This window comes from Pan paniscus, chromosome 12, assembly GCF_029289425.2.
Source record: "Pan paniscus chromosome 12, NHGRI_mPanPan1-v2.0_pri, whole genome shotgun sequence".
Lineage (NCBI taxonomy): Eukaryota > Metazoa > Chordata > Mammalia > Primates > Hominidae > Pan > Pan paniscus.
The window spans coordinates 77,898,372-77,925,844 of NC_073261.2; the positions used below are offsets into that span (position 1 = coordinate 77,898,372).

At 39.7% G+C, this 27,473-nt stretch overlaps 1 protein-coding gene across 3 annotated transcripts in view; it reads right to left on the reverse strand.

Annotated features, from left to right (window-relative positions):
• PPP1R21 (protein phosphatase 1 regulatory subunit 21) overlaps positions 1 to 27,473 on the reverse strand; it is a 74,335-nt gene that overhangs the window by 36,163 nt on the left and 10,699 nt on the right. For all 3 annotated transcript variants that reach the window (XM_003822686.4, XM_003822685.4, XM_063594611.1), the window contains exons 3-12: positions 24,339 to 24,485; positions 20,852 to 20,953; positions 19,142 to 19,306; positions 18,907 to 18,965; positions 17,817 to 17,911; positions 14,064 to 14,116; positions 13,411 to 13,560; positions 7,939 to 8,040; positions 7,760 to 7,848; positions 4,312 to 4,448 (exon numbers count right to left, since the gene is read on the reverse strand). In XM_003822686.4, coding sequence (XP_003822734.3) covers positions 4,312 to 4,448; positions 7,760 to 7,848; positions 7,939 to 8,040; positions 13,411 to 13,560; positions 14,064 to 14,116; positions 17,817 to 17,911; positions 18,907 to 18,965; positions 19,142 to 19,306; positions 20,852 to 20,953; positions 24,339 to 24,485 — 1,099 coding nt within the window. The remainder of the gene's footprint in view (positions 1 to 4,311; positions 4,449 to 7,759; positions 7,849 to 7,938; positions 8,041 to 13,410; positions 13,561 to 14,063; positions 14,117 to 17,816; positions 17,912 to 18,906; positions 18,966 to 19,141; positions 19,307 to 20,851; positions 20,954 to 24,338; positions 24,486 to 27,473) is intronic.

Below are 27,473 nucleotides of genomic sequence, written 5' to 3' on the forward strand. Positions count from 1 at the left end.
AGGCTCTACCTTGGGCATGGTGCTGCCAAGAAAAGTGGGGCCCTGATCACCCTTGCCCCAGCTCATCAACAGGAGTTCCACCCTGAAAAAGGCAGACCAAGGAGACCAGGGGCTGCTGCCTACCCCCTCCACTAAGTGCTCAGTTTCTAACAAGGGGGTGTCACTTAGAGAAAAGTATGACCACTGTCCCTAGCCCACAGAGATTTAGCCCAGGAGATAAGCAAGCCTTAAAACAAGAGCTCTTAATCTCTTCTTAAGGAACTGACTTAATTTGTAATACAGTGTGGAGAAGTTCAAGCCTAAGGGTGTACTCTAAAAAATTATGGCTGTGGTAAAAGCAATGAAGAAGAAATTGGTAGATTAGCGATATAAGTTAAACTGTGGGCTGCCTGGTTTACCAGAGAGAACAGGAAACAGAAATAGCTAAGAAGAGCCCTCCTGGGATCAGAATGAAGCCCAAACACTGATCTCAAAAAACTCTACCTGCTAGGTGTACACTAGGTCTATAACTATACCCGTAAAAGAGCCCAAACTAGATTGATTCTCTGAATAGACAATTGATGCCCCACGACATTTTGAAAATGAGAGCAATCAATCAGCAATCAGCGGAGCTTAAACCTGGGTGTGATCAGTGAAAGAGACAGTGAAGAAGAGCTCTGCCACCATCGTCATCTCAGGGTGACTGTATGCATGCCCAAGGCTGAATCCTTGAGAAGCAACATCATGGCACAAAACTTACATGCTAAAAACTAGAAGATGTGTTTAAAGAAATTAAAGAGCTACATAAATGGAAAAACATACTATGTTCATGAATCAGATGACTAAGCTTAGATGGCAATACTCCCTGTATTAATTTCCTAGTGCTGCTGTAATGAAGTACCACAAACAAGGTGGCTTAACACAACAGAAATTTATTTTCTCACAGTTCTAGAGGCCAGAAGTCCAAAATCAAGGTGTTGGCAGGGTCACACTCTCCCCAAAGGCCCTAAGGGAGAATTCTTCCTTGCCTCTTCCAGCTTCTGTTGGCCCTAGGTGTTACTTGCCTGTGGCAGCATAACTCCAATCCCTGCATCTGTCTTCATATGGCCTTCCCCCTTGTGTCTCTGTCTCCAGATTCTGTGTGTCTCTGTCTCGAAATCTCTCTCTCCTTATAAGGATCCCATTCATTGGATTTAGGACTCTCTTTAATCCAGTATGACCTCATCTTAATTTGATGACATCTGCAGAGATCCCATCTCCACAGGAGATCACACATACAGGTACTGACAGTTAGAATTTCACATATTATTTTGGGGGACACAATTCAACTCACAACCCTCTCCAAAATGACCTACAAGTTCAATGCAATCCCTATCAGAATCCCAACTGACTTCTTTGTAGACATCAACACAAGCTGATTCTAAAATTCATACGGGATTGCAAGGGACCTCAAATAACCAAAACAATCTTGAAAAAAAAAAAAAACAAAGTAGGAGGGCTCACGCTTCCTGATCTCGAAATTTGCTATAAAGCAACAATCATCAAGATATTATGGTACTGGTGTGGACAGATCAATGAAATAGACCTGAGAATCCAGAAATAAATCCATATATCTACAGTCAACTGATTCTCCACAAGGGTACCCAGACCATTCAATAAGGAAAGAATAGGCTTTTCAGCAAATGGTGCAGGGACAACTGCATAGGCACAGGCACCATATACAAAAATTAAAATGAGGTTGGGTGTGGTGGCTTATGCCTGTAATCCCAGCATTTTGGGAGGCCGAGATGGGCAGATCACCTGAGGCTAGGAGTTCGAGACCAGCCTGGCCAACATGGTGAGACCCCCATCTCTACTAAAAAATGCAAAAATTAGCCAAGTGCAGTGGCGCACACCCGTAGTCCCAGCTACTCGGGAGGCTGAAGCAGGAGATCACTTAAATCCGGGAGGCAGTTTGCACCGAGCTGAGAGTGTGACACTGCACTCCAGACTGGGTGATAGAGTGAGACTCTAAAAAAAAAAAAAAAAAAAAATTAATTCAAAATTAATCATAAACCTAAGTGTAACTAAGAGTTAAAACTATAAAACGCTTAGAAGAAAACATAGGGTAAGTCTTCATAACCTCAGATTTGACAGCAGATTCTTAGATATGACATCAAAAGCATCAGCAACAACAACAACAAAAATAGGAAACTGGACTTCATCAAAGTTGAACATTTTTGTTCCTCAAAGGACACTATTCAAGAAAGTTAAAAGACAACCTATAAAATGGAAGAAAATATTGCAAATCATATATCCAATAAGTGACTTGTATGTATAATACATAAAGAACTCTTACAACTCAATAATAAACAGACAACCTAACTGAAAAATGGAGAAAAGATCTCAATAAATATTTCTCCAAGAAGATATACAAATGGCCAGTAAGTACATTAAAAGATAGTCAACATCACTCGCAATCAGGAAAATGCAAGTAAAAACTACAATGAGATACCAGTTAATACCCACCAGAATAGCTAAAAATAAAAAAACCAAGTAATAACACTGAAGAGGATGTGGAGAAATTAGAACCCTCATACACTGCTAGTAGGAATGTAAAATGGTACAGCACTTTGTAAAACACTCCAGCAGCTCCTCAAACAGTTAAGCAGAGTTGCCACATGACCCAGGAATTCCATTCCTAGGTATACACCCCAAAGAAATGAAAAGAGATGTCTACAAAGAAACTTGTACATGAATGTCAATAGCATCATTATTCGTAATAGCCAAAAGGTAGAAACAACCCAAATGTCCACTACATGACAAACGGGTAAGTAAAATGTGATACATCCATAAAATATAATATCATTCTGCAATAAAAATTGAGTAATTATACATGCTACAACTTTTATGAATCTTAAAAAGCATGATGCTAAGTGAAAGAAGTCAGAAAAGACCACATACCATATTATTCCATTTAAATGAAATGGGTAGAATTGGCAAATATATAGCCAGAATGTAAATTACTAGGGTTTACGGGCTAGGGAGGGGTGGAACAGGGGAATAGGAGGGCAATAGCTAAAATACACAGGGTTTCTTCTATGGGTGATAAAAGTGTTCCAAAATTTACTGTAGTGACAATGCACATTCCTGTGAATATACTAAAAACCACTGAATTGTAAACTTTTAATTAATACATTGTATGGTATATAAATTATACCACAATAATGCTGTTAAAAAAAACCATAGTACCAGAAAAATTACGGCATTCTTAAAAATGTCATTTAAAATGAGGTCCATTCAGTTACCCAAAAATACTTTTTTTTTTTTTGAGACAGTTTCGCTATTGCTGCCCAGGCTGGAGCGCAATGGCACGATCTCAGCTCACTGCATCCTCTGCCTCCCAGGCTCATGCGATTCTCCTGCCTCACCCTCCCAAGTAGCTGGGATTACAGGCACGCACCACCACACCCAGCTGATTTTGTATTTTTAGTAGAGATGAGGTTTCTCCATGTCAGTCAGGCTGGTCTCGAACTTCCAACCTCAGGTCATCTGCCCACCTCAGCCTCCCAAAGTGCTGGGATTACAGGCGTGAGCCACCGTGCCCGGCCCTGAAAATACTTTTTTTGAAGTTAGGCCAAAGGGGAACAAATGGCATTTTTACTACTAAAGCTCCCCTATGCTACTTGTTGGAAAGCTGCTACAAATTCTTATGATGTGTTCCTTTCCATACAAAAAACAGGAAGGAAGGGAAAGGAATATTTAATGCACGCTCAATGCCTGATATTTTACATAATTTATTTTTATTACTTATTTATTTCAGAAGCAGTGTTGCTTTGTCACCCAGGCTGGAGTGCAGTGGTGTGATCATAGCTCACTGCAGCCTTAACCTCCTTGGCTCAAGTGATCCTCCCACCTCAGCCTCCAGAGTAGCTGGGACTACAGGGAAGTGATGCCACATCTGGATAATTTTTAAATTTTTTGTAGAAATGGGGCCTCCCTGTGCTGCCCAGGATGGTCTTGAACTCCTGACCTCAAGCAATCCTCCCACCTCAGCCTCCCAACGTGCTGGGATGACAGGTGTGAGTCACCCAGCCTGGCCGTACGTTCTTAATTTAACTCAATAATCACAACATTTAACTCCATTATATAAATAGAAAACCAGAAGTCCAGAGAGGTCAAGAGCTTTGCCCAAGGTCATAAATGTATAAGGGGCTAGAGAATTTGAATTCAAGTTTTCCTGATGCCAGATCCTATGCTCCTCTCACTCTACTTAGCTAAACCATCTCCCTTTTCCAGCTTCTTGTACTCTTAAGTCCTTGAAGTTGACCCCTAAGCAACAAACATACTTACTTGGCAAGGCAAGAAGAGCTATGTAAGTCTGCAGCTTCTCAAACACAGCTGTCATTTTTTTCATGTCCTGGGACAGCTCTAGATTCCTGGCTCTTAACGCAGATGTGCAAAGAGAGGATTCACATTCTTCTTCTAAACTAGGAATAGGCAGATTTTTAAGAAGTGAGCATCCCAAACGATTTTCAATTAGCTATTAGCAGCCAACCAAGTTCTCAAATAACTATATCCAAAGAGAGATATTGCAGAAAAAAGAATTTGATCTCATTTGCATGGCTCCATTTTTTTACATCATGATACATACACTGCTTGCTGCAAATACCAATGGAATATAAGATGATTAAATGGAATAACAGATAAAGGCATATGTCCATTATCTTTCCATCCTGAGAGCAACACAAAACATTAGAATATTTCTGATTTTCTTTTTCTTTTTTGTTTGAGACGGAGTCTCTCACTGTCGCCAGGTTCGAGTACAGTGGTGCAATCTCGGCTCACTGTAACCTCCGCATCCCAGGTTCAAGCCATTCTCGTGCCTCAGCCTCCTGAGTTGCTGGGATTACAGGCACCCACCACCACGCCCGGCTAATTTTTGTACTTTCAGTAGAGACAAGGTTTCACTGTGTTGGTCAGGCTGGTCTCGAACTCCTGGCCTCGGGTGATCCGCCTGCCTCAGCTTCCCAAAGTGCTGGGATTACAGGCATGAACCACCACGCCCGGCCATATTTTTAAATATTCTAAATGTTAAAAATCGTTAAAATATTTACAGGAAAAAATTTTCACAGACTAAATTCCTAAAGAAAATGAATTAAACAGGAACTGGTATTATTAACACTGACACCAGCAAGAGAATCTAGAAAATCTTTTCCAGTACACATAGTTTTTCCAAAGCCAAACAGATTTACAATCTAGAGGCTCAAATTTAAAAGTAAACGCTTAACATTCATAAAATGCATTTTAACCATTTTTAATTTTAAATAGTTACTTGGGAAAACTTAATTACAAGGTTTTTTAAAAATGTAGTGTCTTAACTATTCATTTTGAAATGTGGAGGTAATCAAGCAAAAAAAAAGGTTTTTAGACAAAGCCAGAAAAGGTGGCATAGGAATCATAATCATTTCCATTCTCTCTCCATTGCAACTTCTCTTCTACTTTATTTATAGGAGACAGCTTCATTCCATTCTAAGCCCATTTACTACTAAACAACAGGTCATCTTGTCAATTAAAGTGGTATTTAAACCAATGCCCCCAAAATTGCTGAAAAATATTAATAACTCATGAAGCAGGGCTGAAAGCATATGGGACAGAACATTCCAAAAGTAGAAATCTTAGCTTAAGAAAGAATTCATCCAGTGTTTTACAAAACATAATCATGGAAAAAATGAAGCAAGATAAAATTCATAACTCTTTCAAGTAGTAAATACTTGTGCAATGGTTCTTAAACAGATTCTTCTTAAACATAAGCCAAATCAAAGTTACATTCTACTTTAATGTTAAACTTCTAGAGTCGATTTTCAAAAAATCTTTATACAGAACTATAACATATAACGATCTAAAATAAAACTACTAGTTCATAATAATTAGTTTAAGCCATAATTATCTGATTTCCAGTATTTCCTAATATCCTATCATATGCACAAATCACAGAATTTTGTTACTGAAATATCTTGTAAGGATAGAATTAGGAAAGAAGATGTCTCTTAATATATATTAATTTTTTTAATAATAAAATTGTATATTTCTTAAATGTCAAACTTACTACTTTAGTTTTACAAGGACTTATAATTACTTATATATTCTTTTCTTTTTTTTTTTTTTAAGAGACAGGGACTCTATCACCCAGGCTGATATAATTACTTATATATTCTTTTCTTTTTTTTTTTTTTAAGAGACAGGAACTCTATCACCCAGGCTGCAGTAACAGCTCACTGCAGCCTCAAACTCCTGGGCTCAAGTGATTCTTCCATCTCAGCCTCCTAAGTAGCTAGGACTACAGGCACAGGCCACCACCTCCAGCTAGTTTTCTTTTTATTTTCAGTAGAGACAGGTCTCCCTATGCTGCCCAGGCTGTTCTCGAATTCCTGGCCTCAAGTGATCTTCCCGCCTCGACCTCACAAGGTATTGGGATTACAGGCATGTGCCACCATGCCTGGCCTATTTTCAGTATCTGTAAGTAATTAACCTTTTTTTTTTTTGAGACAGAGTCTCACTCTGCTGCCCAGGCTGGAGTGCAGTGATGTGACCTTGGCTCACTGCAACCTCCGCCTCCCAGGTTCAAGTGATTCTCCTGCCTCAGCCTCCCAAGTAGCTGGGACTACAGGCATGCAGCACCACGCCCGGCTAATTTTTGTATTTTTAGTAGAAACAGGGTTTTGCCATGTTGGCAAGGCTGATCTGAAACTCCTGACCTCAGGTGATCCACCCTCTTTGGCCTCCCAAAGTGCTGGGACTACAGGCATGAGCCACCGCACTTGGCCAACCTACTTATTTTCTAATTTTATTTTACTGTAAAATATTATTTCTCTCATGTTCCAGTTGTATTGTTCTTTGATTTTTTTTTTTTTTTTTTTTTTTTTTTTGAGATGGAGTCTCGCTCTGTTGCCTAGGCTGGAGTGCGATGGCGCCATCTTGGCTCACTGCAACCTCCGCCTCCCGGGTTCGAGCGATTCTCCTGCCTCAGCCTCCCAAGTAGCTGGGACTATAGGGATGCACCACAACGCCCGGCTAATTTTTGTATTTTTAGAAGAGGCGGGGTTTCACCAAGTTGGCCAGGCTGGTCTCGAACTCCTGACCTCAAGTGATCCACCCACCTCAGCCTCCCAAAGTGCTGGGATTACAGGCGTGAGCCACTGCGCCCGGCCTTGATTTTTTTAAAAAAGGGCTAAACCTTAGAATGGAAAGATTTAAATGAAATAGGTGTCTTGGTAGTTGTAAACCAAAAGTATCAAAACTTACAAGCAATATTATCAAATTTCTAATAATACGTATTATTTTTTCTGCCCTTCTAGAAATATTTAAAGTAGAATATCAAAGGTTACTAAATGACGTATTCTGTAAGGGCTAGAGTAGATAAGGTTTTTAGTTTATAACAAGTCACTAATAACAAAAATAAGAAAATACACCATTTCAAAGAAACCTAAAATTTATAGATCCTAACGTAGAAGGAAACTATTATGAACACCCATCTAGGTGTTAACTGCAAAGGGATGATAATGGTAACCACAGTACAGAACAACTGAAAATCCGTAACTGACAAACTATAATTCAACTTTCTTAAATTTAAGTTAATGCTGCTCAACCATGCTTTTCCTTTTTCACGGAAGTCCAAATTAACTGTGAAGCAGAAAAGTCAGGCAGATCACAAGAGGCACACGTTAATATTTTATTAACGCCAGCCAGATCAGGTTACACCCACAATTCCCCAAGTTCCCTGGCCTCCGTGGGTAACTACCTTTTTAACTGATAGGGAAGAATCTTCCTAAGAAAACATATGTAGGAGGTTAAGTGTTCTGAAAAAGTTTTCAATTTCACAGTTGTCTCCTGGAAAAGAAAAATAATTTCAAGGTTAAAAGTGCTACTGGACAAAGAGGAGCTCCCAGTTTCCAGAAGTAAAACAAGGAAGAAAATTACCAAGACAGTCACAGTATCCTCAGTGATACTTTCAAATAAATGAAGCATTCCTTCCTCAAGAGGGCGGACATAGGACGCATTTTCATGAAGGTATTGTGAGAACTAAACAGGAGGGAAAGTATTGTGAATTAAATCACTGGAAAATAACAAACATCAACACATTTCTAAATGGACCCACCAAATTATAAACCTAAATTGTAAACCTGATAATGGCTCACTGCAGCCTCAAACTCCTGTGCTCAAGTTTTGGAAACTTTTATTGGAAATTTGGTTTAAAAGCTAAACACAGATGCTCCCCTCTAATAGTCCCAGATGATACCCCCAAGTCCCTATCCCATTCTAAATCGAGGAACTAGAAGAGGGGTGACACAATTAATAACCAGGCATCAGAGGAAATAGGGAGCGAATACTGCATTAGAACCTAGGACCAACAGGTCAGCCTCCCTGAACACCTGCTTCTCCATAGACGTCCCAGTATAAAAACAAACAAACAAAAAAGATTTGAAAATCAAGACTGTACGACAAAAATTTTTGTGTTATATACCCAATTTTTAAAAAACAAGCCTATTGAGGAAAGCTTATTTTTAATGTATATGATATTTGGTGTTAACAAATTCCAAGGATGTAATTATCAAAATGAGGATATAGAAACCTTTTTTTTTTTTTTTTTTTTTGAGACAGAGTTTCACTCTGTCCCCCAAGCTGGAGTGCAGTCGCGGGATCTTGGCTCACTGCAACCTCTGCCTCCCGGGTTCTCAAGCAATTCTCCTGCCTCAGCTTCCCAAGTAGTTGGGACTACAGATGCGCACCACTACACCCAGCTAATTTTTGTATTTTTAGTAGAGACGGGGTTTCACCATGTTGGCCAGGCTGGTCTCGAACTCCTGATCTCAGGTGATCCACCCACCTCAGCCTCCCAAAGTGCTGGGATTACAGGTGTGAGCCAACATGCCCAGCTTAATAACTTTTTATAACTGTCACTGATAACCTTAATATTTACAAGGGACTAATTCAGTATGAAGAAGAGCTTCAGAAAAAAATCCTATAGGCATTTAGAAAATTTATAGGCAAAAAGATTATTTTCATTTATTAAATATCTCAATTATCTAATGTTATATAATAGCTCAAATTTCAATTTCTCAGTATAGAAATGTAAGATCTCATTTTGCAGAAATGTGATTCAACTGACCCCATCCACTACAAACTACACAGACACATGGCTCTGGGTAACTTAATCTCTTTGGGCTTCAATCTTTAGAGCTGTATAATATAATGCACTCTAAGCTTATAAGTCTAAAGGTCTACTTTATGATGCTATGAACAAGTTTAAACACTCCAGTCATCTTTTAACAAATGGTTTCTGAATCTCCTTCAATAACACAGACTTATTAGAAAAATCACATAGGATCTTTTATAGGCCAAAGCACCAAAGGTAAAGTAATGAGAAATACATGAATTATTCGAAGTAATGAAATGACTCAAACAAATTAAGATTAATATATTTGATTCTCACTATGTGGGTATAACATGGCAACAAGCTAAAATAAAATTCCAATAATGGACAAAGAACCAGTATTGGATAGTATATTCTATCCAATACTGGTTAGCATATATATATATATATAGCATATATATATATAGCATATATATATATATAGCATATATATATATAGCATATATATATAGCATATATATATAGCATATATATATATAGCATATATATAGCATATATATAGCATATATATATAGCATATATATATAGCATATATATATAGCATATATATATATATACACACATATATATATGCACACACACACACACACTATTCAAATATATTGATATGGTTTGGCTGTGTCCCCACCCAAATCTCAGCCTGAATTGTATCTCCCAGAATTCCTACATGTTGTGGGAGGTGTCCAGGGGGAGGTAATTGAATCATGGGGGCCAGTCTTTCCTGGGCTAGTCTCATGGTAGTGGATAAGTCTCACAAGATCTGACAGGTTTATCAGGGGTTTCCACTTTTGCTTCTTGCTCATTTTTCTCTTGCCGCTGCCATGTAAAAAGTGTCTTTTGCCTCCCGCCATGATTCTGAGGCCTCCCCAGCCATGTGGAACTACAAGCCCAATTAAATCTCTTTTTCTTCCCAGTCTCAGATACGTCTTTCAAGTCTTTATCAGCAGCGTGAAGACGGACTTATACATATATATACACACATACATATATACATACACACACAGACACACACACACACATATATATATACATACACACACACACACACATACATTTTTTTTCTTGAGACGGGGTCTCACTCTGTTGCCCAAGCTGGAATGAAGTGGCACAGTCTTGGCTCACTGCAACCTCTGCCTCCTGGCCTCAAGGGATCCTCCCACCTCAGCCCACCAAGTAGCTGGGACTACAGGTACAAGCCACCACATCTGGCTAATTTTTGTTTTTTTTTTGGTAGAGACGGGGTTTCACCATGTTGCCCAGGCTGGTCTTGAACTCCTGAGGTCAAGCGATCCACCCGCCTCAGCCTCCCAAAGTACTAGGATTACAGGTGTGAGCTACTGTTTCTGGTCAGAAAATATTTTTTAATATTACAGGAAGTATAAAAGAAAGCATAACTACATTAAAATGTTGCAGTACTGTCTTCCCTATCCAGATCTTCTGAAAGCTTTTTCCCACAGTGATATTAAAGAACATTTCAAAGGGCCAATGTTTAATTTTTACAAACTTCAATAGATGTGTAGAGTCAGACCAAAATTGATGAAAGCCAAGCACCTAATGATGGCTTCCTATGTTTAAGACATAACGATGATGATCCTAAGAGCTAATCTTTATTGGGTGCTAGTATTACATGCCACGCGCTGTTTTTAGTGCTTTACATGTATTATCTTATTGAATCCTCAAATACGCTTACCTGTGAGGTAGGTATTCTATCTCCCATTTTAAAGATGAGAAAACGGAAGCGCAGAGAGAGTAAGTATATTTCCCAAGAGGACATAACTGAGAAAGTGGCAGAAATGGACTGGGAACCCAGGAAGTCTAACTCCTGAGTCCAAGTCTTTGCTGCACTAATAGGCACGTAGGGGACCCACAGACATAGACACTGTTCAGACCCTGAAAATACTACATGATGCACAGAAGAAGCAGGGAATAAGAATCAGGTTATGTAGGACGAATGGCATGACTCATATTTCAGACTGCCACATCATGAGGCACTTACAGCACACATGTATAGCAATTTCCCTCAATTTCCACCCTGTGAGAGTCAGCTTCTAAGATGGTTTCAATTGTCTCCACTTCCTGGTATTTTTGGTTTTGTGTACTACCCTCTCACATTGTTTCAAGGTTGGTCTGGTCTGTGTGACCAATACGATACTGAAGAAGTGATGATATGTGACTACCTAGGCTATGTCAAAAGGCACTGTGGCTTCCACCTTGCTCTTAGATCGCTCGCTATGAGAAATGTAAGCTGCCATTTATGAGGACACTCAAAGAGCCAGGCAATAAGAAACTGAGGTTCCCAGCCAACTACTAGCACTAACTCACCAGGCATGTAAGTCGGCCACCTGGGATGCAAATCCCCCAGCTCCAGTGACATCCTGACTGAAACCTTATGAGAGATCATGAGCCAGCTAACTAGCCCCTCCATTCTTGACCCGCAGCAACTGTGAGACAGTAAATGTTTGTTGTTTTAAACTATGAAGTTTTGGGGTAATTTATTACATAGCAATACATAGCTAATATACTCACAACATTTATTTTATCCTTTTCGGTTAAATGAAATTTTGTAAGCTACCTTAAATTGTTTTTTAGAATTAGCACGGGAGAAAAAAGGGAAAGAAAGAAGCAAAATCTAATGGCCCAAAAAAGGCACATGGATTGAAGAAAGTGACATTTAAACCCTGTTTGAACCTCACAAACCCTGAAAATGCCCCCCAAGCTCAACTGGATAAGCAGTGTGTCTCCCACTCCATAACTCAGCAGGAAGGAAAAAGGTCAACTATACCACACAGGTTGTTTTACTCCTAAACATGCCCAGTGATGAAAGTTACACTGTGAGTACAATCAGGGAGAGAAATGCCAGCAAATTAATTTTTCCGACAATAAAATGGCACTTTTATGTCACCCCCGATCAAAAAGCTATAGAGGCCTCAATCCTACAAACAAAGTGAAGGTCTATGTCTTGGCCTGCCCTTAGGGGCCTTTTAGAACCTGGAGCCATTTTTTCTCTTTCAACCTTCCTTTCCATTCCTCCCCTTCTGAGGACTTCACATTTCAGCCAAGACAGTTTGCTCATTATTCCCTCCCCATGCCTCACCCTGTTCCCAACCCCCACACTCCCTATGCTTTCCTGCTCCATGATTTTGTTCATGTCATTCTCTTCTGGGGGAAAAAGTGTATCCCACTTCTCTCCTCCTATTTAAACCTTGCTAATTTTTCAAGACCCATTCAAATCCCCAAAGAATCTTTCCCAGACATTACCACCTACAGTGACCTCCATTCCCCGGTGATCTCATACCACTTACTGGCCATACCACTCACTTGCTCACACTGAGGTCTTTTAAAAACTCCCCAAGGGCCAGGCACAGTGGCTTACACCTGTAATCCCAGCACTTTGGGAGGCTGAGGCAGGCAGATCACCTGAGGTCAGGAGTTCAAGACCAGCCTGGCCAACATGGCGAAACCCTGGCTCTACTAAAAATAGGGAAAAAAAAGAAAAAAAAAAATTAGCCAGTGTGGTGGTGCACGCCTGTAGTCCCAGCTAGTTGGGAAGCTGAGGTGGGAGGATCACTTGAGCCCAGGAAGCGGAGGCTGCAGTGAACCAAGATCACACCGCTGCACTCCAACCTGGGCAACAGAGCGAGACTCCACCTCAAAAAAAGAAAAAAAAAAAACCTCCCTGATACGGTTTGGTTCTATGTCCCCATGCAAATCTCATCTTCTAGCTCCCACAGTTCCCAAACGTTATGGGAGGGACCCAGTGGGAGATGACTGAATGATGGGGGTGGGTCTTTCCCGTGCTGTTCTCACAATAGTGAAAGGGTCTCACGAGATCTGATGGTTTTAAAAATGGGAGTTTCCCTCCACAAGCTCTCTTTTTGCCTGCCACCATCCACGAAACACATGACTTGCTCCTCTTTGCCTTGATTGTGAGGCCTCCCCAGCCATGTGGAGTCTAATAAACCTCTGTAAGTCTAATAAACCTTTTTCTTTTGGAAATTGCTCAGTCTCCGGTATGTCTTTATCAGCAGTGTGAAAACAGACTAATACACTTCCCTAGAATTTAATTTCTTAAGAATCTCTATTTTTGCCATATTTTATTTTGAGAGTAAAAACTATGATTTTTGGGTTTTTTCCATGTCCTTTGCAGTACTTGGATGGTGTACAGAAGAGGTCTAAAAACAAACAATATCTCCCTATTTTGTTCAGGGCAAATAAAATGTATCCTGAATTAAATTTACCTTCTGATTTAATGGAGATATAGTGTCAATGGCAGAATCAACAGGAAAAATTTGAATCCTCTGTTCTGTGTAGGTATGAAAGTTTAGAAGAGCCGTCACAAGATCCTGAACAAAAGCCAGGGCCTGCCCAGCAATATCTCGCATCTTCAGCTTTAAAATGAAAAATATACAGTTAAGGTCAACTCTCAAATTATTATCCTAAAAGAACTTTATTGAGTCTGATCTGGAGAAAACATTTGAATCCTAGTGTGATTATTCCTTACTTTAAATTCATCTGCTCCCACTTGAATTTTAATATTCCTATCTAAGTAAATTAGAAAGCCACCAGTTTGGCAAATACACCTCCTGCACTTAACCCAGACCACTTAAGTATAAGGTCTACCAACCCACAAAAAAGTATGGCTCAAAACATTAATGCATCTCATAATTTAGTTCTAATGTTATCAGACAAGAGAGATAGCAAAAATCTGTGTTACTTATGAATGCAATAAAAAGCAAGCTACATTTGAATAAATGTATGAGAAACACGTAAAGCAATAGTTAAATGCAATGACTGAATGCACTAAACAGAGGTCCAAACACAACTAATTCTTGTTTCTGGAAAGTTTGATGTATATATAACTGAAAATAAAAACATGTACTTCATCCTTTACCTGGTGTCTCCTATTGTGGAGTGGAACGTTCAGAGCGTTGTACTGGCTATATTCTACAGAAGAAAAATAATGTACATTAAGTCTCTCATTTCACATATACTGGAAAATAACTGAAATGCAAAATAATGAATGCACTGAAGCAAAATCAACTTTACATAAGAATTTAAAATGATCAACAATACAGAATAATGGAATTTACGTAGAATCAGTGGTTTCTCAGATAAAGTAATACTTCCCATCTTTAACTTCAGGCTTAAAAAAAACCCAAACAAATCCAGTGTTTCCATTTCTAAGAAATCATTTCAAATACTGCTTTCAGGCTTATCAAGACTACTTAGAAAGGCTCATGATATTCTTGCTGTTTTCAGTCATTCTCCCTTCTAAAATAACCCTCCACAAAGCCGCCACGCTAATCAGCAAAAAATACCACTGTTTTCCTGACACTACATTACCGGAAAAATCTATCACTGTCTGCCACTGTGGATCCCAATGACTCAATCCTAACTTTCCTGGATGGCATCACTATCTTTCTCAGTCTTCCTCTCTACCCTGTTCTGTTACTAACCTCTGGCAGCTTCCTCCTACCTAGCCATACCTCCTCAAACTCCTCCTTAATGAGCTGCATCTCTCCTCATCTCTATTCATCCCTTCAGCCACTCAAACCTGCCCTTCTCTGCCCAGGTTCTCAGTCAGAATGACCCCAGTGCCAAAATACGATTCAGAATGTTCCTGTGGCATAGTCACCCAGTTCCCTTTTATGTCTCCATTGCTACTCACTGGGCTATACATTACCAGCTTGATCTCCCATCCACCAACACCTCTGGACACTTCTATCAGCCATCTTTCAGCCTTGCTTGTTTTGCTTCCCAGCCTGGTCCATTGTTTCAACAACGCTTTTGCTAACACGAATCCCGAGTAAGGTCCACTACAATTTACTCTGCCTAACTCCAGGGGGCTTCAACTCTACTCAGTAATCCACAATTTCATTGCCGTGTGCCTATTTTATTTCCCATGGCATCTATCCCAAACCTTTTCTGTTTTAAGCTCCTAATACCATTCCTCCTCTCCTCTCCACTACCTAATGGATAGGATGGCCTCTCCCTACTCCACCAAGAAAATCACAGCCAAAGCAAAAGAGTTCTTACACTCCCCACCCTCCACCTCGGTCTACTGCTTGCATATCCTTTCCTCAGCTAACCGTCCTCCTGGGCCCTTCTGCTTCTGACCCCCTCAGGACCTTAGGACATAATCACTCCCTGCTTCTATCTTCAGTATCTCCTCATTACAAATAAAGCATTTGCTGCAGCTCATTTAACTCCTGTGTCCACAGTGAGTCTCTTCCATTACTTAATCACACTTAATTCTCTGCCCTGACTCCTGTCCCCAGCCTTTTCTTTCACTTTGCCCGTCTGTCAGGCTCTCATGCTTCTCCATTTCCTTCATTCCCACTGCTCAAAAAACAGCACTGCTCTGCCTATTTCCTCAGCACCCATTCACCTCAACTCCCTGTGCTGGCAATCTAGTGCCCACCTACACCCTGCACAGAAGCGCTCCTCGCAAAGTATACTAGTCCTCTCGAGGCCACAAAATCCAGTCACCAAACCCAGTCGCCTTGATGCATCACCCTCTGACCTCTCCACAGCAATGCGCAGAACTGACCTGCACCATCAGGTTGAAACTCCCTTCTCCAGCTTCTACCTCACCCCGTTTCCACAGCTCCGCTCTGCCTCCTGATCACTGGGATGGAGAACTCACCAAGGACCCTGCACAGGCCTGACTGCACTGTGCACCCACCACTCCCAACATGAGGGCTCCTCCAGCCCAATAGTGTTGACATCAGTTTCTCTCCCAAAGTCTAGTCTTTCATTTAGAAAGGCATACATCAGCAGTTATATAGATACATATGAACCCATCTGTCAGAACATTAAACAACAACAAAGTTAACCTCGTTGTCTCTCCCATAAACCTGCTCCTGTCTACCTCTTTTCTTTCGGTCAACTGCATCACCATCTTCCCCATGACTGCCTCTTTCTCCCTTGTCTCCTTGAAAGGACCAGTCTGCTCCCTCTCCTTCCACGAGATCTTCCACATCTCCCCAATCCAGGCTAAGCCTCCATAATAGTACGCCAAAACTATCATCACAATAGTCTTTGACTCCCTTGTCCCACTCCTAGGTAATCTACTCTCTGTTGCCAGATTAACCTTGTGAGTACACATATAGCAACATGATGTTCCCTGGCTCAAAAACTTCTCCAACAACCCCATGGCCTTATGAATTAAGTTCCCAGTCCTTAGACCAGAACACTAGGGTCCAGTCCCACCATACCTTTCAGAACTTACATGTCCTTGCCCTGCACATCCCACCCACCCTAAGCCTCCTGTCATACTGGATTACTGCTCCTGAGGGCATGATGACACCTTTTGTCCTATATACCACACTTCACGTAATTCCTTAGATTTTACCCTTATCTCTGCCCAATAAAACCTGCTCACATATCCAGGCTCAGCTCAAAGCACCCTTTTTCTGGGAAGGCTTCCCCACACCATGCCACCAGCAGTAACATGTCCTTCTCTGAAACCCCAGGAGGTTCTTTATGGCACAGTCTAGTTTATATTATTGACATTTCTACATCTATCTCTGCCTTACCAGGCTATAAACTGCTTGAGGTAGAAATTTTGACTTACCAATTTTTGCATCCCCTATGCTACTGACCTGTCTAGGCACTCAGCAAATGATCTTTAAATATTTCAGGACTAAAAGTAATAATCCACATGTGACAAGAAAGGGACCTAAAACAGGGTGACAACTAGTATTAGAAAAGGAAGGATAAATCCATGATTCAGAAGGAAATTATTAAAACCTAATGATTGAGACAAGGCTTAAAGGGAAAATGTAAAGCCACAGTTTCAAATCCAGTGAATCCAGTAGTATTTACATTAATGTAGAAGCTAGAAGCAGGTGTTATTTTCAAAGGGGAATTTAAATTTTTGATACAATAATGACATGGGCTGATTTTAATCTTAAATCAAACTGCTATTTTTCTTTTTTTTTCTTCCTCTTTTTTTAGGTCTTCCCTAAACAAATTTAGGGGAAGTAAAATATTAATTTCAATCATGTGATTACAGAAAAAGGAAATGTGCATCAATTTGAATGTAAGTTTCAAAATCCAAACAAGCAAATATTTTCTTTGCTTTTGAGGTTTTGACTTCTTACCTAAAGATTGCAAATTTGGCACCTATTACACATGTAAAGTAGTATTTTTTAACTTTTTGTTGTTCCTGGGAATGTAAATTATCAAACCATTCCCAGGGTGAATAGGAAGCAAGGCTTAACCAAGTTAGCTTCCTAGCTATTGCTGGGAATTGACCAAGGGGTAAGACATAATTTTAAGAAGATTTAACTCCCACCACCAAGCCTCATTTCCCCCACCCCAATCAACAATTTTTCTTGTACAAATATTCAACTATTTATGTGCAGGTTGTTTTTTACCTTGGAAAATGCTAAATACATGCAATCAAAAAATGTGGATTTGGGCTTCTTCCAAGAAGACCAGCTTTGGAGTAGTTATATGACAATTTAAAATCTTCCTGTTAAATATGATTACCACGGCTGATCAAATGAACAAAAAGAAAGCAATCTTCTGTTGGGCCAATTAAATTTTTTGCCCAAAAGATTAGAAATTACTTTAATTAGTTGGCTACCACAGAGAGATTCAAAGTTACAAATAATGGAAAACTGTACATAATACCTACTTGTATCATTAAAAGGTACTTTTTCATTGATGATTGATAAGGATTCCTCTAATCTACCTGACAAATCTTCATGAAGAGTCTTTAACTGTAATTGACTGCAAAAAAAAAAAAATACAAAACCACATTATCACCAATCATTGAGTGAATCCTCATTTATTTGTTACCTCAACAGCTGGTAGTAGGCTTCCAGAGAACTGCACCTGACATCTGGGATACTCTTGGCAGAGAGTTGTTAAAAGAGGAAGATAACAAAAACGCTAACCTGGCTTCTCAAGTCCCAGGGACTTCTGGAGAATGATGTGGAAGTTTGGAGGAATTTATCATGGTACGAGTGTCTTAGCCAACCTTACATTTATTTCCCCAAGCTCAAAGTAACCTTAGAAATAATATTTCCCCAAGCTCAAAGTAATCACAAATGTTCTCGTTACAACACCTAAGTATTCACTAGTATCACTATAGACTTTTTTTAAGTACATATTATATTAGCCTTCTTTTCCCCTTGAACTCAAAAGCTGATAATTTCTGCGTTTGGTTCAATTATGTACACATCTAAATCATGCATGTAATTCTAACGATGCAACAAAATCGATATGAGAAATTCACTTAGTTGATCCTATTAAAAACTAAAATATTATCAAATAAATGTTGGAGTATACCTTTACCATGCATTACTAATATTTTGATTTTAAGATTTATGTATCTCCAAATTAGATCGCATAACCTCTATTTTATTCAAAATGTATCATTAAAAGATTGGCATGGTGATTATCAGTTTTCCTTCCTGGGACTATCAGAGGCCCCTTCTGTTTAGAGTAGTTTCAAACAGAAAGTCTCCAGTCTTCAGTGCAAGAGCTCCAGAACACGATCTGCCACAGCCCCAAACCCTTGCAGGCTGAGGACTAATACACAGGCCACTCTATCAAGAATGCTTAGGGCCCCGGAGATCCCAGAATTGAAAAGGACCCTGTAGATTACTCCCATTTTCTCCTTTTAAATGTAAGACAATTAAGACAGAGGAGCTGCTACAACCAAAACTCATGTCTTCTGAGTCTTGCTTCAGAACCCTCTTGGAATTCAAGTTTCCACATACCATTCTTCCGTTCGAAGTCGACATTCCTTGGCTTCCTTTTCTAGAGTCTGAGATTTCACCTGAATTTCAGAAGAAAAAGAAACACAGATGGCTCAGGCTACGACAGATAGGAGCACACTTAGTAAGACCCTGCAGGCAAAAGTCTCACCAGAAATGACTAACTCTAAGTGCACAGACAATTTATTAATACAAAAGCTGTAACTATTTTTTAGTGTGCTCTCACAATGGGGCTTACTTCTAGTTTAGCCTTGTCGTTCTGCAGCTTCTCAATGGTTTCCATGTACTTCCGGGTGAGACCGTCAACCACAGCTTGGTGCTGGGCTGCTTCTGTCTCCAGAGTGGCCAGTCGACTCCTCAGCTCTGCTTCCACATGCTTGTGCTGCTCATCAGCTTCAAAAAACTAAAAAGAGAAGACCATTTTCTCTTCTCACAATATCCTAATATACATAAATGAGAAAAATAACAGCAGTGACTATTCACTGAGCAACTTCCACATGGTTCCATATGCTGACTATGTTAAACCCACACAGGCATTATCTCATTAAATCCTCACAGTATATCAGAAGTAGCTACTGTTATTCCTCTTTACAAATATGGAAACTCAAGCTTAAAAGAGTTACATAACTAGTCTAATGTCTCACAGCTAAAATATAGTAGAACTGAGATTTGAACACAGGAAACCTACTCCAAAGCCTGTACCTCCTACCTCTCAGTCTCATGAATTTCTATTTTAAACAATGTCTGGCATACATAGAATTCAATTGATCAGAGTATAACTTTTCTACTAAGCTAACTTTCACATAAAATAATCAAAATTAAAACAGGTGTTATTCTTAAAACAGGTAAAGCTCTTTCCTGTAATTAGAGTCCAATACTAATAAAGAATTGTGAATACTTAGATATAAAATACACTGTGGTCAAAAACAACGTTTTCAAAGACTGAAAAGCGTGTCTGTTTGTGTGTGTGTGTGTGTTTCCTACCATTTGACCAAAAAAAAAATAAGTAAGGAGGTTATAGTTGGATACACTATACTATGAATCTTTTTTTTTTTTTTTTTTTTTTTTTTTGAGACAGAGTCTCACTCTGTCGCCCAGGCTAGAGTGCTGTGGCTTGATCTCGGCTCACTGCAAGCTCCGCCTCCCGGGTTCACGCCTCCCGGGTTCACGCCATTCTCCTGCCTCAGCCTCCCAAGTAGCTGGGACTACAGGTGTCTACCACCACGCCTGGCTAATTTTTTGTATTTTTACTAGAGAAGGGGTTTCACCATGTTAGCCAGGATGGTCTCGATCTCCTGACCTCGTGATCCGCCCACCTTGGCCTCCCAAAGTGCTGGGATTACAGGTATGAGCCACTGCGCCCAGCCCACTATGAATCTTAGAATATGCTCAATGGTTTGGGGGCAGGCACTAACTTTTCAACATTCCATAAATATCTGAGTGCCTGACATAAGTAAGACACTGTCCTGGGACTAGGCATAGAAAACATACATGGTTCATACCCTCAGAGACCTTACAGTTTAACAGGGGTAGGGATAAAAACCAACTAAACATCAGTAAATTAAAAAACTAAACATCAGTTAAAAAAAAGAAAAAGGGAGGGGGAGGGAAAAAAGCAAACACCATTTATTGGTAAGCTCCCATTTAAATGATACATGTAATCACTTCCCATATAAAATGAATAATGCTCAGTATATTTCTGCACTGTTAAGTTATAAAGCTATTCTGCTGTCTTCTGAACAAATGCATATACTTCAAAGCACACATCCGCATTAAGACTGTGTGATATTTAAGAAATGAATAAGTGACAGTGACATATATACTTGAAGACCATAGAAGACATTAAAACACCCACGCAGACACAAAACACTCTATCTGCATTAGCTTTTCCACATTAACAGATCACAGACCCATTTTTTAATTCACATGGAAAAACAGATTTTCTCACTTGTATATGCAACCGTTCATTCTCTTCTATCTTCTTTTGCAGATCTTCATCAAAGACACTCTTCTGCTCTTGACTCAACTGAGAAGAAGATTCTCCACTTTTCTGATGGAAAGAATAAGTTATGTCCACATAACTTTCATCCTTTAGAGAAACATCCTAAGGTACACAGATTCTCTATCACCTTAGAAGCTTGTCTCTTCTACGTGTTCACCATTCTCAAACAATCCTGCAAAAGGTATACAGTTCATCATTTAACTTTTCCTATGTGACACAAGTTGAAACTACAAATATTGTAAGGAGCAGGAAAGCTTTAAAAAGAGAGAGAAAAGAACAGATAAGGCTTACTATTCTTTGCAGATGAATTCAGGAGTAGTTCTGCTGGAGGACGGAGCAGACCTAGAAAGCTCCAGCAATATAAAATAAGCTCATAAATATCATTTCAATTTGATCTTTTGGTTTGGGAAATGAGAGTTATAGCAATTTCATGAATCGGAGTTGTTAAACTCCATAAGAAATTGTAATAAATTCTGTAACAGCATCCACAAAGGTAAGTTTATACAAAAGTTCATATAAATTTCTAAGTTAAAAAAATATAAAATAAAGCTATTATAAATAAATAGGAAAATTCTCAAAGATTATTTAAAAATCCCTTCCTTTAAATTTTTACTAATATGAACTCGTTCTACACAGAAGAATAGCACTATTTAAAACATCTAATAATGAGCATTTGTTTTCATGTAATACATAGAACTGAGAATATTCAAGGAACAGCCTAACAATGAAACTGTGTTCAAACATCAGTCACCACCCTTTCTCTGCTTTTTTTGTAGTCTCACTTCTCACTTAAAATGAACTCACCTACTAATCCAATTTGAATCAGTGATTTAAAAGCCCTTTGAAAATGGAGTAGCCATATAAAAAGAAATTAAATATCCATCATGTTTGGAAAACAAGAGGTGCATATGGAACACTGCAGAACGATGTATTCAGGGTCCTTAGTGCTTCCAAATTTGATGAGCTTTAATTAAAATTAATTCTCAATATTACACCCAAACCTCTGCTCAACAGTCCTAGGCAGGGATATTAAGAACCTGAAGAACATGTTTGAAGTTCAGATGACTATTCTCTCCCCAAGGGTCTTTCAGAATTTCCAGGGCATGTATCTTTTTTTTTTTTTTTTGAGAGGGAGTCTCACTCTGTCGCCCAGGCTGGAGTGCAATGGTGTGATCTCAGCTCACTGCAACCTCGGCTTCCTGGATTCAAGCAATTCTCCTGCCTCAGCCTCCCAAGTAGCTGGGATTACAGGCACATGCCACCATGCTGGGCTAATTTTTTGTATTTTTAGTAGAGACAGGGTTTCACCATGCTGGCCAGGCTGGTCTCCAACTCCTGACCTCCTGATCTGCCCGCCTCGGCCTCCCAAAGTGCTGGGATTACAGGCGTGAGCCACTGTGCCTGGCCTGGTATGTGTATATCTTGAAAAAGTTTCCCAAGTGATTCTAATACATAAGTGTTATATCCTCTCTGTTGCCTCCTTTATTTGAACACTAACACTCTAGCGAATGCTTCTATGTGGGGAAATGCATATGGGAAAACTATTAACATATAATTACGGCAACTACCCATTACATGGGAAATATGGCCCTAGGCACTTTTACATGATACCATAGAATCCTCACAACAAACCTGAAAGGCTCATTGTCACTTTGCTGATGGAGAAACTAAGATTACAAGGTTAAAAATTGTGCCGAAAGTCACAGATTTATTAAAGGCAACCAAAGAATTCAAGCCTGGGCTTAAATCTGAAGCCTGTGCTCTTCTGGCCATACTGCACTCCTTCAGAGTCACTGTGTGCCTTCTCCTTCCCTTCTACCCATTCTACTGTTACTGCCTCAATACATACATTTGTGGAGTGTTAGTCTACATACATACAAGACTTAAAGACTCAATCACTACTACTACCCTTAAAAAAAAAAAAAAAAGAGCAGCAATCTCTTAATCACAATGTTCAAAAGTACCAGATTATCCACCTTAGAGCAATAAGAATCCCGCCTCACCATAAAAAACCATAAGGCAAAAAAACTCATCTCTAAATCTCAAGACAAGAACACCAAACTGGCCTCGTAAGAATAAATGCTAAGAAATTACATCTGCAGTAAACTTACAAACCTAAGGTGTAAGTGTTTCAACTGCTACTTTTTTTTTTTTTTTTTTTGAGACAGTGTCTCACTCTGTCACCCAGGTCGGAGCGCAGTGGCCTGATCTCGGCTCGCTGCAAACTCTGCCTCCCAGGTTCACGCCATTCTCCTGCCTCAGCTCCCCCGAGCAGCTGGAACTACAGGCGCCAGCCACCACGCCCAGCTAATTTTTTCTATTTTTAGTAGAGACAAGGTTTCACCATGTTAGCCAGGATGGTCTCGATCTCCTGACCTCGTGATCTGCCCGCCTCAGCCTCCCAAAGTGCTGGGATTACAGGCGTGAGCCACCGCGCCCGGCCGCTACTTTCATATGAGTAGTAACGCTTTGACAATCTCCCTCATTTTATTTGCTCAACCTTGGATTAATGGCAACCTGGTATAACCAAAAGATGTCAACAATTTTAGCTAATATAAGATATTCCACTGTCTCTTCTCGGCCACTAAACCAACTACATTTGCTCCTAATAAGTTCTTTAAAATTGACTATCATATAAATGTCCCTAACATTTAATATATATTAATAATAAGAGTCTGCTTTCTTGACCTAATATCCAGGTGTAATAACGGAACATTAAAAATTCAGGGCCGGGGCCAGGCACGGTGGCTCAAGCCTGTAATCCCAGCACTTTGGGAGGCTGAGGCGAGCGGACCACCTGAGGTCGGGAGTTCGAGACCAGCCTGACCAACATGGAGAAACCCCTTCTCTATTAAACATACAAAATTAGCTGGGAGTGGCACATGCCCGCAATCACAGCTACGTGGGAGGTTGAGGCAGGAGAATCACTTGAACCTGGGAGGCAGAGGTTGCGGTGAGCTAAGATCGTGCCATTGCACTCTACCCTAGGCAACAAGAGTGAAACTGTCTCAAAAAAAAAAAAAAAAAAAAAATTCAGGGCCGGGAATGATGGCTCATGCCTGTAATCATAGCACTTTGGGAGGCCGAGGCAGGTGGATCGCTTGAGTCCAGGAGTTCAAGACCAGCCTGGGCAACATAGTGAGACCCCATCTCTACAAAAAATACAAAAATTAGCCAGGCATGGTTGTGCACACCTATACTTCCAGCCACTCTGGGGGCGGAGGTGGGAGGATCACTGAGCCTGGGAGCAGAGGTTGCAGTGAGCCAAGATCACACCACAGCACTCCAGCATGGGTGGCAGAGCAAGACCCTGTCTCAAACAAACAAACAAAAAAATAATTCAGCAGTGGGGTCTTCTGTTAAAACCAGGATGCCCTGTAGGTGTCAGTAACTAACGACAAGGTCCCACTAACTTGCCTGTATTTGAACCTACCTTGTTTTTCTTGCCTCGTGGTTCACTTAGAGCTAGTTCATCTTGAAGTAGTTCTACCCTCTTGGCAAGCTGCAGATTTCGAAATGTCAAACTGTCCATTTCCTGTTGTAGTTTTCTCAATGACTGATCCTTCATTTTCAGTTGCTCCTATATCAAAGTGAAAACAGATTGGTCCTCACAGTTTAGCTGTAAGGTTTAGAAATTTTATTAAAAATTATTTCTATTTCACCAAAATATAATCAAAACCTCTTGCTTTAGGAAATTCAGGTTGTATGTGTGTCACTTCAGTTCTTAAGTTTTTAGCACTTTGTGAAAAGATAATCTTTTGGCTAAACCAAGTAAATATAAAAATAAGAGCAACTATACTAAAGTAACAGATCGTGATCAACTAACATCCTATGACAGTGAACAGACACAAAGATTGAGGCTACAAATTTATAAACTTATTTGATTTATTTATTTTTTTTATTTTTATTTTTTTTTGAGACAGAGTCTCGCTCTATTGCCCAGGCTGGAGTGCAGTGGCACAATCTCAGCTCACTGCAATCTCCGCCACCCGAGTTCAAGCATTTCTCATGCCTCAGCCTCCCGAGTGGCTGGGACTTCAGGCGCACACTACCATACTCGGCTAATTTTTTTGTATTTTTAGTAGAGACAGCGTTTCGCCATGTTGGACAGGCTGGTCTCAAACTCCTGACCTCAGGTGATCCATCTGCCTCGGCCTCCCAAAGTGCTGGGTTTACAGGCATGAGCCACCATGCCTGGCCAAACTTAGATATTTAAAAAGAACCTCAGATTTACTGATGATTCCCTTCAGTGAAAAAGAATGGGAAGAAATATACTTGTATTCCATTTTTTCTGTAAATCCTCCCTGAATTTAAATTAGTCAAAATGAAGTCTGCAACACACTTAATTGTTCTTCAACTATTCTGACATATCAAAGATAAAAATCAGTATCACACCAAAAATATTTTCATATGCTGTCCTACAATAATTCACTTTAAAGCTAAATGACAATAGAAACAAAATCTAAAATATTCTGCTAACCTTTTTGACACACCCTCTGCTGACCATTTTGTTCTGTTTATGCCATAATGGGGTAGGAAAATGGAAAACTAAAGAGAAATATTTAGTTTCACTCTTTTTTAAAAGAATTATTCTAACTATATTTTACTTATGATGTTCTGACAACTTTTTATTCACTGATTATCAAACACAGATGGCCATGTAATACTGTATATTTAAAGAACTGGGCTGGCACAGTGGCTCATGCCTGTAATCCCAGCACTTTGGGAAGCCGAGACAGGAGGACTGCTTAAGCCCAAAAGCTGGAGACCAGCCTGAGCAACATAGTGAGACCTCATCTCTATTTAAAAAATTAGAAAATAAAAAAATAACTGTATGTTTACTAATTTCACTGAAACAATTATAAAACATGAAGGTCATGCTTTAACGAACAGATGATTTAACTGTATTGAAACAGCAACCTAGGCCAGGTGCAGTGGCTCACGCCTATAATCCCAGCACTTTGGGAGGCTGAAGAGGGTGGATCACTCGAGATCAGGAGTTTGAAACTGGCCTGGCCAACATGACAAAACTCCGACTCTACTAAAAATACAAAAATTAGCCAGGCAGGGTGGTGCACACCTGTGATCCCAGTGACTCAGGAGGCTGAAGCACAAGAATCACTCAAACCAGGGAGGCAGAGGTTGCAGTAAGCCGAGATTGTGCCACTGCACTCCAGCCTGGGTGACAGAGTACGACTCTGTCTCAAAAAAAAAAAAAAAAAGGAATAGCAACCTAAAAGCCATAGGCTAGTGTCTACACTCTACTGACATTACCTGCATGTTGAGAAAAGTGCTAGAGGGATAGAACAATATGCTCCCATTAAGGAGAAAATAATTTTTTTCCTACATTTGTTTAGTAAAACCTTAATTTTTACTTGTAGTTCAAAGGCAAATTTAGGCCTAGCCCATGTCCAAACTATCATGTCTTTCAAATTTTAAAAATTCAAATCAATGAACACTGATTACACCTAACAGCTCACTGAAGGGGTAAACCCAGTAATAAAACTAAAAGCCTCCTGTAACACAGGACATCCAAATATTCCTGTCTAGCAAACTGGCAAATTGTCACTTGTTGTACTATAATTACAATGACTACTGTAATAAACAGTAAAACAAAAAATAATTTATTTTTCTCATAATTTATAATATATAATTATAATATATAATTATGCTTATAATTCTTAAAATAAACTAATGCTCCAACTCCATTAACCAATCATTAATTTCAGAAAACATCTATCCCAGCCTTTCGCTAAACTCCAGTTTCTGTAATGGGGATGATAATGTTATCTGACCTCATAGGGTTGTTGTGAACACTAAATAAGATAATGGATATAATGGACTTAGCACAATGCCTGGTATGCAGTGAGTGCTCAATCAATAGAACCAGCTGTCACCACGCCTACCACTGTTCCTACCATTGCTGCCATCACAGAGTTAATCAAACACAACCAGCAACAGGAGGGTATGAAACACCAGGGCAGGCTACTAGGAAAAACTAGGACTTTCCCCAGCAATAAGTTTAAATATCATTTGGAGATATAATGATCATTTTTTCAACAATTTTAGTGAAACAATAACTTCACTAATAAATCCTGACTATAAAGCTTCTTTTTTAATCATCTTGGCTTGGGTGCAGACAGCCTGGAAGTATGGGTGGGGTGTTCAGAACCATCTCAACCCTGAGACTGTGCTAACAGCACCTGAGGAGGAGACACTCAGAGACAGATTTCTCTCCTGTAGGATCCAACAACCGACTACGTAAAAGGACAATTTCTGGGGCTTAGTTGCCTAAGTGGAGCCACCTCAGACATATTACTGATCAGGGGCTTATCCAAAAAGAGATAGAAGTAAGAGGAATCCTAATCCCATCTGTCTAAAGAGAGCAGAGGGAGCAAGAAAGGGAAAGAGCAAAAGAGTGAGCTAGAGAGTATATTTAACTGAAACTTGGCCAAGAAGAAATCCAAATCCTAGACTTAATTTATCCATTTAAAAATATCACTAAGCAATATTTACTACATGCCTACTAGAAATGAGGCAGAAACAAATTCCTTCATCTATCATATTT